The following is an 11,154-nucleotide window of genomic DNA, read 5'->3' as shown; positions in this document are numbered from 1 at the left end:
GTCAGAGTCGTTCGTGTGATGGTAGCCTTTGGAACTGTGGGTCACAGTGTTAGGAAAAAAGAGTCTTAACAGATCTGACACTTCCAAACATATTCTGTAAGCCAGCCCAGTGTTTGGTTCATTTCTTTTCTTTCAACTGTACCTTGTTTTGTCTCGATCTAGACCCACAAGTCGGCAAGTTTTGACATCCTAAAAATGATTTGGGAGTCACCAACACTTTCAAGGATTTCCTCCTTTCTCATTTTATAGAGATACTAGCCAAAAGATGTGGTTACTGGTCTCACTACCACAAGACTGTTAGAGGTGCCGACTTAACATTCCACTTTTGAAAAGTTGCATGTCACCGTTAGGTATTGAAAATGTTTTTTGGGCGCCTGGGTGGCTCAGTCGTTAAGCGTCTGCCTTCGGCTCAGGTCATGATCCCAGGGTCCTGGGATCGAGTCCCACATCGGGCTCCCTGCTCGGCAGGAAGCCTGCTTCTCCCTCTCCCACACCCGCTGCTTGTGTTCCTGCTCTTGCTATCTCTCTCTCTGTCAAATAAATAAATAAAAATCTTTAAAAAAAATAAAAAAAAAAAAGAAAATGCTTTTTTTTTTTTTTTAACTGGAGAAATCATCTTCTTGATCACAGTTTCTGTTATGATTTGTGGTTTGTGTGGTTGTGCGCTGTAACATGTAAAATAATGTACGGAAGTCACTTCACTAAGATTTCATTTGAATGTATGTCACAGATTTTCCTGAATCTAAAATAACCATTGAAATAATATTTAAGTACCTTGGCTCTTCCTAGCATAAGATGAAAGATTTTTTTCCTCATATTATAAAACAAAGATGACTATAGCTTTATTGCAGAGAGAAAACTAGCCATCATTGCCTTCCCTTTATTTGGGCCAAGTTGCCATGGTTACAGTCCTTTAAATGGGGAGGAGTGGTAACCAAAATAACACTTCGAATAACATTCCCTCCCTCTCTTCACCTCTTCTTTGCACTTCTTCCATCACCTTTTTGGTCTGTATCACACTATGCCGTAGTCTACTTCAGGTAGTACTATGGTCTGGTAGTCCACTTAGTTTTATTTATGCTGAATACTGTCCAAGTAATTAGTATAATTACCATATTCCTAAAAATAATAATTGGCTGAACCTTCACCTTCAAAGCACCTAACCTTAACAGATAAGGTCCATGACCTGAGATTTTTTATTTTTTCTACACATTATTAAAGTGTCAGGATTTTATGCCCCAAGGCACACTATTTATTTACAACCTTGTTAAGAAAGCTAGTATGAGCGCACTTGTTACATTTTATGGTATTTAGACCTTTTAAGATCGAATTGCAAATCAGATCCTATTTTTCTCTTTGTCAAATAGCATATCCCCTGGTTTTTATATTTACTGTCATTAACCAAAGTCTTGGAGAGGATTCAGTTGTAGGACATTAAAACTGACAATCGTTGATTGATAGAATAAAACTATAGAAAATTACATTGAAGTTAGCCAGACATTGAAAACATGGTTTATTCTTTGGGACAATGTGCTACGCAGATTTATACAGCTAGAGATGGCCTATACAATACAGAGTGTGTCTATAGTAGGGAGACTAACAGTTCTCTTATTTCATAATTATTTTTAAGCAGGATTTGATGTACATGTATCTTTTTCAGACCTACGCTTTCCAAGTAAACCAAAGTTACAGAAGAAAACATAACATTAAATCTTGATGTAAGAGAATAAAAACATTTGGGAATTTTTTTTTTAAGACTTAGCATTTTATAATGAGTTTTATAATGTAGCATTTCTTTTCTAGAAGCATATCATATTCAAATAACTGTACTGTAAGCTTTCTAGCTATATTGTTCTGCATTCCAAAATCATTCAAATATCAGTACTTTTTCTTGGAGGGATTCATTGAAGAATAAAGGAATGACTGTTTAGTCTGAGTGGATTTACATTTCTCATTTTGTGGAGGCTTGTGCCAGTTGGTAATTCCTTTTCCTAAAGAGGGAGCAGAGCATCAAAATATTAAGCTGCATTCTTTTAAATGTTTTGGGCTTATTTCTCTAAAATGTTTTTCCTTTATTTCTTATAGAAAGAAGCATCTTTGAATCTGAGCTTGATACTGAAAGAGATGAAAAACACCAGCTGGATTGGAAAGAACTGGCTTCTTGTAGCTGGGGTGTCTTTCATAGGTGTCCATCTTGGAACATACTTTATACAGAGGGCTGCAAAACAATCTATAAAATCTCAACCTAGAGGCAAACAACAGAGTACTGAAGAATGAAATAAAAATAAATATTTGGAATTACTAATATGTCACTAAGTCATTACATGCTAGTTATCTTCATAAGCCTGGAGCTATTTAATTTTAAAGTCACAGTGCTGCATATTCAATACTTTCATTCTTGAAGGATAATTTTTTTTTCTAAATGTCAAGACCCATGACAATGAAATAAATAGAAAAATATGTCTAACAAAATAAAAACTGTCTTCACCACTTGCGACTGGAAGTAAGATGTCTCGTTTAGAAGCTAAAAAGCCATCGTCGTGTAAAAGTGAACCACTGACAAGTGAGAGAGTCAGGGCCACACTTTGTGTCTTGAAAGGAATCCTGACATCCAGCTATGGCCCTTCGGGGAGGCTGAAGCAGGTGCACAATGGCCTTGGAGGCTGTGTGTGCACCACCTCACATTCGTCGGCCCTGCTCTCCAACCTTCCTGTCACCCATCCCATTTTAAAGATCCTGACAACATCCATGCAGAATCATGTGTCGTGTTTCAGTGACTGTGGCTTATTCACAGCCATTCTTTGTTGCAATCTGATTGAAAACCTTCAGAGAACAGGCTTGACACCCACCACTGTTATTAAATTAAACCAGCAACTTTTATGCCTCTGCACCAGTTACCTCAAGTCCGAGTCCTGTGGTTGTCGAATTCTAGTTGACTTTAGCAGGCCTCAGACCCTCCTTTGTTTGGTGCGCAGTATAGTAACAAGTAAACCCGCCAGCATGCTCACCAGAGAGGAAACAGACCATATCAGTGCTTTGGTTCTGAGAGCCTTTTTGCTTACAATTCCAGACAACTCCAAAGACCGCCTCATTTTAGGAAAGAGTATAATTGTGCCTTTAAAAGGGCAAAGAGTTCTAGATTCTTCTGTATTCCCTGGAATACTTCTTGAAATGTCAGAAGTTCAATTGATGAAGATCTTACCTATCAAAAAATCAGATGCCTTCAAGGTGGCACTCTTTTGTGCTTCTTTATCTGGAGATCTCTCTGATACTGGAGAAGGAACTGTGGTGGTCAGTTCCAGGGTCTCTCTTGAAAATGCAGCCCTGGAGCAGTTGCTTAACCTAGGAAGGCAGCTAGTTAGTGATCACGTAGATCTTGTCATGTGCCAAAAAGTTATACACCCATCCTTAAAACAGTTTCTCCATATGCACCGTGTAATTGCTGTAGACAGAATTGGAGTGGCTGTGATGGAACCCCTGAGTAAAGTAACAGGTAAAAAGCGCCTTCAGCTTTTGCCCCTTACAGTTAATAAATCACACTCTTTTTGAGCGGAGACATTCTTGGTGTGTGTCACTGTTAACATCTTGAAAAATTTTAGAAGCTGCCAACCTTGCAGCATGTGTATCATTTCTGCCAGACAAGGTGGCTTCTCAGAAACACCCTGTACTGTTCATTTACTAAAACTTGAGTGATTATGGCAATTTCTATGTATTTTCCAGCCCCAGAAAAGACTAGCGTCTATTATAATCTAAAACCATTAACCCCCCAAACATCTTAGAGTACTGAGAAGTTTAACAGCCTCATAATCCTAAGGTCTTTCATGCTTTACACAAAATTCTTCTACTTCAATTTTACAAGTAGAAATCACATTATATTCAGAAGGTAGTTTTGCAGCTAAAATATTCTTTTCTTCACTTCTCTACTTCTTCACTACCGTACTGCCTAAATAGTAATTCCTAATTAGGGGTGGGTAGGTGGGTGAATGTGTGCATGCACACATGCGCGCTACCTTTAAATATCCCAGATATTTCCAGCTGAGCTCCTTAAGAATCAGGATTATCTTTTATATTTAGCACTGACAACAGGCCTGGTCCACAGTATGTGTTCTAAAATGTTTGTTGAACTGACTAATATTTGGTAAGATACAGAATTGTAACAGGCAAGAAATTCACTGTATTTTACAAACTAAAATCAGACATAAGGCTGATATTCACCTATTACAGCCAAAGAAACATGACAATGTAAAGAGTTCATGATTTGAGCCACTTTCAATATCCTTTTAATTGCATTGACAACATACCGGTCATTCTATTCTGATTGATTGCAACATTTATCAGACTTAAGCCATTGTTAAAGTTCACTATTTTTAGTGTTGTTATAAATCATCAAAAAGTAGTAGTACATATGCCAGTATTGAATACCTAATATCTGGGTTATTGCCCTGTCTCTCTAAGGCTGTCCCATGATTGTCAAAGTGGAAATTATTATGAAATAATGAAATAGTTCCATGGAACTCCTGTTGATGTTCTGGATCAGACCCATAGTTTTAAATATTTACTGGTTTTTCATGACTTCTCCAGTTGTGAATATTTGGGTATTACAGATTATTTAGTTTTTAAAATGTGACAAAACAGGAGGCTGCTGCCTGTGTTCTCCTTTAGGATTTTGATGGACTCCTGTCTCACATTTACGTCTTTCAACCATTTTGAGTCTATTTTTGTGTGTGGTGTAAGGAAATGGTCCAGTTTCATTCTTCTGCATGTGGCTGTCCAATTTTCTCAACACCATTTGTTGAAGAGACTGTCTTTTTTCCACTGGACCTTCTTTCCTGCTTTGTCGAAGATTAGTTGACCATAGAGTTGAGAGTCCATTTCTGGGCTCTCTATTCTGTTCCATTGATCTATGTGTCTGTTTTTGTGCCAGTACCATACTGTCTTGATGATGACAGCTTTGTAATAGAGCTTGAAGTTCGGAATTGTGATGCCACCATGTATAGTGATTAACATAACATAATTAAATAAGTAAATAAAAATTTTAAAAAAAATGTGAAACAGGTGCCTGGGTGGCTCAGTTGGTTAAGCATCCACATCCAATTCTTGGTTTCAGCTCAGGTCATGATCTCAAGGTTGTGGGATCAAGCCCCACATCAGGCTCCGTGCTGGGCATGGAGCCTGCTTAAGATTCACTCTCTCCCTCTCTAAAAAAATTAAAGTGTGAAACATTTTGCCATAGAAACAATAGTGTAAGTGGGCACTGGGTTTCTATACCCCCACAATTCTTCCTTATCCTGCATATAACTAGAACATGGTATAAATAGCCAGAACTTTAGTCCTGGATCTTGGGAGCAGTGACCTTTTGAGATAAAAAGGAAGGGAAAAAAATAATTATACCAATTACCTAAGCCATTAGGTAGGCTTAGGTAAACTATGTTCTCCACCCTCCCTAGTGTATCTAGGTTAATGTTACCTTCTTTCTCCTCCTTTCAGACAAAATTCCTCTTTATTGGTCTGGATTAAGTAGTGGGGTTATTGTGCATGGGCCACTGGTGTGTTTGAAGTTCGTCATGGCATACAGAGCATTGAACATTTGATTTGCTTTATTTGTGAAGCAGACATTATTATCCCCATTTTACTCTCCTATGGGGAGGCCCACCCAGAAAAGTTAAATGATATGAGTGACTTGCTTCATGTCCAGTGGCTCATAAGCAGTAGAGACAGACCCTCTCTGTTGAGTTCACCAAGTGAAGTAACACATCCTGTAGGTGTTTTGTTTTGTTTTTTTAATCCTTATATTTCAGATTACTCAAGTATTCCTTACTCTGAGGCTTCAGAAGAAAGAATATTCAAAGCAGTCTAATTGTTCAGTGATTATTTTCTGGGTTCTTGCAAATTTTTTAAGCTCCCAGAAAATGTATGCACATTTTTTGTGAGCCTTTTTCTAGAGAGTATAAAATAGCTCCTAACAGATGTTCAAAGAAGTCTGTAAACCAAAAGAACCTCTGCTTTGCTTTATTTCTATATCATCTTAATAGCAGAATACTACTTATTTTATAGGTTTTAGAAGCATCTTTCTTATTCTATATTTCATGTTTTAAAGTGTATGCGTGTGGGACTTTTATATTGGCTAGGAATCAGTTTTAATGACTGAATGTTCCATCTTTACTCATATGTTTTGTGTTTTCTAAACTAAAAAAACAGGAACACCGCCTATTGGTTCCCTAGGCTCAATCTCTCCTAGTAGTTATGGAAGTGTGAAAGATTTGTGCCCTGCAAAATTTGGCTTCAAACATTTTCTTCATCTTATTCCTAATGAAGCAACTATCTGCAGCTTGCTGCTCTGCAGCAGAAACGACACTGCTTGGGACGAGCTGAAGGTAGGTTACAGACTCCGAATGCCGGGATTAGATAGTCAGACACAATAGAATTTTTCATACAGGTGAGCTATGTATTTTGTTTTTCATAACTTTCCCAGATGATTTAGAAAGCAAAAACAAAAATGACAGAATTAAAGTCACAAGTAAGCAGATTTACTTGCCTGTGATATTACAGTAGACTTGGCGAGCACTACCAGTTATTTCTGGTATTTACACACAATCTAAAGGTCCTTGACATGTGAACTTTTCTTAGCAATTCACTTGAACTGTGTACTCTTTGATGCTAATGTGTATGAATAATTCACTGAGAAAAATGAATTCCCCAGCCATACCCATCATCCACCTCTTGATAGAGTTTGTTGTCTTCTACCAGCAATAACACATGCAACTTATATAAGGGAAGTGATAACCTATGGTATTGGTCACGAACTTAAAGATTATATATACTCAAGGATATATCCTTGATAAATATGAAAGGTCTCTATGTTTTTCTTTTTATTGCTACTGGGTTGTAGCTGTTATTACTTCCATAGCAACTTGCAAGAAATTCTATAGCATGTATACAGCTAATTTATTTAGACAAATAATTTTTTTTAGTAGAAATACTAGCAAACCTTGGTGACCCAGTTATTTTGAGGCCATCCATTTGTGAATCTCAGTTTGAAGAGCTAAGTGCATATGAAAGTTGATATTAATCTGGTCCATGGAAACAAACATCTGGCTAAAATACTTTTCTTTAATCTCTAATCTTTATTATTCCAAAATGTATTCATTACATTACAACCTTGGCAACACAAGCTTTGTTCTTTTGCAATTAAAATCCAGCTCTTTGAGTCTGCTATCTAAGTTCCCTTGAAAACATGGTTATATTTCTTTGTAATCTGATGTCAGTGTCTAATTCTGATGATTCGCCTCTTTTTTAGCTCACATGTCAAACCGCACTGCATGCTTTGCAGTTGACAATCAAGGAACCCAGTGTTTTGTTGGGAGGTGGCTGTACTGAAACTCATTTGGCAGCATATATCAGACACAAGGTAAGTTAGATGGACCTGCTCAGATTATCTGAATTCTCAGCGACATTTGTTTTATGAGATAATAAACCAAACCAGGGTAACATGACCTTGGAGCCTTTAATGCTTAATTTCTCAGTAGTCTAACTCAAATTTTGTATTTGAAAACACTTGAGGAAAATAACAGTTGCAAATATAAGGTAATAGCTTTATCACCATGATTATTATTAATCCATCCTTTCACCAAATGATCACATTCTTTGAGTATTGTTGAAATATTGCATATTGAAATGAGCATTCTGTTAATGGAAGTTGTATTAGAGATTTCAACTGCTGTGGTATGATCATAATTGATAGTCATAATGAAAGTGTTAAGATTCTACAGAATACTTCAGTACCTTCTGGTCTATCAAGAAAAGACTTAGTTTCATTTAATAATGCATTCCAAGTATTAGATTCTATTATAATTTTTAAATTGGTATCTATTTATGTTATGAGTTCTATCAAATAGAATGGTTTTTTATTCATTTAGGAAACTATATTCCTGATAATAGATAAATTTAGTGCATTTTAGTTCTGATTATTTCATAAATACTGACCTATTTTCTTTGAAAATGGGTACAAAAAGGTATGTGTTTTCCAGATATTTGCAACTGACTCTTTGGTTAGTCAGGAGTGTTATCAAGACTGCCGAGAGCGCCTGAGTGGCTCAGTCAGTTGGGCATCTGACTCTTGACCTCAGCGCAGGTCTTGATCTCAGAGTTGTGAGTTCAAGCCCTGCATTGAACTTTAAAAATGAAAAAGAGAGAGAGACTGCAGAGCTTCCAGTGGCTGACTAGATTTAGAGAAAGAGTGAACTTTTTTTTATAGATATGCCCCCCCCTTTTTCCCAAAATGATTTAAAATCTATTGGATGATAAAGCTCATTCATGAAAAGTTATCAGAATATACATTATGAAAAACAAAATCAGTGCCCATGTATTGATGCTGAATACACAATAATATAGTCTGCAAATGGAATTAAGTAAACTGGAAAAGTTTTTTGGAGGAGGAAGGTTTTATGAGAGGATTTTGAAGAAACAATATAGCATTGAAAATATGGGGAAAGAACAGGCAGCATAGATGGTCTCATCTGGTTCACACCTCCTGGACAGAAAAAAAAAGCAGCCACTGCTTTGGAATAGTTTGGATATGGGTTTTAACTATCATTCAGTTATTAACTTGCTAATATATTATTTTTCTATAGTGAAATTGCTAGGAGAAACTTTTTTATTTTTATTTATAAATATTCCATTTATTTATTTGAGAGAGAGAGAGAGAACACAGAGGGAGAAGGAGACTTCCTGCTGAGCAAAGAGCCCTACGTGGGGCTCGATCCCAGGACCCTGAGATCATGACCTGAGCCGAAAGCAGACGCTTAACCAACTGAGCCACCCAGGCGCCCCTAGGAGAAACTTTTTTAGAACGGTGAAACCAAAAAAAAAAGTTTAAAATTATATTACTTTTTCATTAATTTAAAGAGATTACTTATTTTTAAAACATTGCTGTGAAAATTACACATGTCCCAAAATGGCTTTTGTCTTAATAATTATGTGTGTTCTCATTTTAAACAAATCTCAAACACTTTGCCAACTATAAATAAGTACAGTATTTGGACATTAGCCTTCAGGAACCTCCTCCTGTGTGTATAAAAACCTGTGATATATGCATTATGCCTTGTCCATCAAATATTGAGGAGGCACAACTGGGCAGTCATTCAGAGTAAGCTGATGATGGGGTTTATTCTGATTCATTCATTCTGATAACATGACTAGCATATATTTATACTATAACCAACCCAACTAAGGGATAATAGCCTGGCCAGCTGACCCATATTTGCCCATTAGCATCGTGCTGAACCCCTAAGGAAATTGAACATAAATAGTAACATTATGATAAGGGTCTGATCAAGTATTTTATCTTTAAGAAACATTTTTATAATATTGCTCTGTATGTGTTTTCAATGGTTTTATTACTCTTTAGATTTGTAATGAGCCAGAAAGCATTCTAAAAGATGATGGATGTACTCAAACAGAACTTCAACTAATCACTGAAGCATTCTGCAGTGCATTAGAATCTGTCGCTGGCTCTTTGGAACATGATGGAGGTGAAGTTCTTACTGACATGAAGTATGGACACTTTTGGTCCACTCAGGCAGAGTCTCCCTCTGTTGTTAACTGGCCAGATTTGCTTTCAAGATGTGGCTGTGGACTATACAATAGCCAGGAAGAACTCCACTGGTCTTTCTTGAAGACTACTCGGCATCCCTTTGCACCACAAACTTGCCTTCCACATGAAGCTACGGGCTCAGCCAACAACCTGACCTTGGACTGTTTTACTGCTAAGCTCAGTGGCCTGCAGGTGGCTGTGGAGACAGCCAATTTGATTTTGGATCTTTCATATATCATTGAAGATAAAAACTGATAGCATAGCATATTTATATTACAAACAAACAAACAAAAAACCTAGTCAGGTGTCAGTTAAGAAAAATATTGAGTGTATTTTTTTTCTCTCCCAAAGGCCTGTTCTGCATATTTGGATAGATTATTCATAAAATTATAGAGATACTTATATAATGGGGAACAGTCTGATTTTTAAATAGAAATACCATAGAATACTAAAAATATGAAGCATTATTATTAAAGATATTATAGTTATCTTAGGGTTTCCACAGATGCCACTGTATACTGCTCTAAATTTTTATTATTTTGACATCATTAAAGAATATACAGAAATAAAAAAAATTTCCTAACCTATGCTCTGGTTTGGATATGCTTATTATAGATACTTTTTAGTAGTATTTATACATGTTTAAAGTGTACAATTAGATTCCAAAGTATCACAAAGCACCCAACATATATTGCTCAATTAAGAGAAGTACTCAAACTGCACATTTAATAAAATTTTGATGTTCTTTAACCTGAGGCACTATCATTCAGGGTTTAAGTAACTGATGTGGAACCTGACTTACCTATAATTTCTAGTTTGCATCACATTTCTTCATTTGTGTTATTTCAAAGAAATATGTGATTAGGGAAAAAAAATTATATAGTAACTAAGCAGTATAGAGAAAAGAAGTGGAAAAGTTATTTCTCTAGTTCACTCAGTAGTGTAAAGAAGAAGCCAGAACAGCTCTCATATTCAAAGTAGAGACTGATGTTTCACCAAGGGATGTAATTTGAATGTTATGCAAATGCAATCAATGTATTGATAAATTGAAGAAGAAATACAGAATGCAACTTGAGGAATAAGTATGGAGCTATAGCAGATGCTATATTAAACCTTAGGAAAACATTTTGAGAATTTTTGGAAAACTAAACAATGTAAGAGTCAGTGATCAGATCTATAGCTATGATAGGAGACAGAATTTTTAAGCAATTTCCTCCAATATTCTTGTAATGCAAAACAATTTTTACCCTGAGCCAAAGAAAAAAATGCAATATAAACTCACAGGAATGCAATATATATTGAAAACTCAGCTGCACCTCATGCTTCATAAAATACTGCTCTTAAATTTTACTTCTTTTATTATTAGAGTCAAATAGAAGGGCAGTGTGGTAAGCAGCCTTTAAGATGACCACCAGTTACCCCTCCCACTCCTGGTTTTCACGCCCTTGCACAATCCCCTCCCCTTGCATGTGGGCTGGACGTAGGGACTCCTCTGAGTCTCCATTTTCCCTTCATGAACAGGAATGTCTTATTGCAGGTCTCCTATGCCTGCTTTATTATGG

The 11,154-nt window shown here is 36.4% G+C and overlaps 2 protein-coding genes across 2 annotated transcripts; both read left to right on the top strand.

Moving 5' to 3' along the window:
- Positions 1-2,124: 2,124 nt before the first annotated feature.
- Positions 2,125-2,490, top strand: LOC141370234 (uncharacterized). The gene has a single exon (XM_073878402.1). It carries the CDS (start codon positions 2,125-2,127, stop codon positions 2,275-2,277), a length of 153 nt encoding a protein of 50 aa, XP_073734503.1. The 3' UTR covers positions 2,278-2,490.
- An 18-nt stretch (positions 2,491-2,508) lies between these two features.
- MKKS (MKKS centrosomal shuttling protein) lies at positions 2,509-10,179 on the top strand. Its single transcript, XM_025876450.2, has 4 exons — positions 2,509-3,493; positions 6,199-6,374; positions 7,298-7,408; positions 9,407-10,179. The coding sequence occupies exons 1-4, from the start codon at positions 2,509-2,511 to the stop codon at positions 9,845-9,847; spliced, it is 1,713 nt and encodes a 570-aa protein (XP_025732235.2). The 3' UTR covers positions 9,848-10,179.
- The last annotated feature ends 975 nt before the right edge of the window (positions 10,180-11,154 follow it).

This window comes from Callorhinus ursinus, unplaced genomic scaffold (assembly GCF_003265705.2).
Source record: "Callorhinus ursinus isolate GAN/ISIS: 27379988/994484 unplaced genomic scaffold, GSC_fseal_2.0 scaffold29, whole genome shotgun sequence".
Taxonomy (NCBI): Eukaryota; Metazoa; Chordata; class Mammalia; order Carnivora; family Otariidae; genus Callorhinus; species Callorhinus ursinus.
The sequence above is the reverse complement of the archived record's forward strand: the minus strand, read 5'-3'. Positions and strand labels throughout refer to the sequence as shown.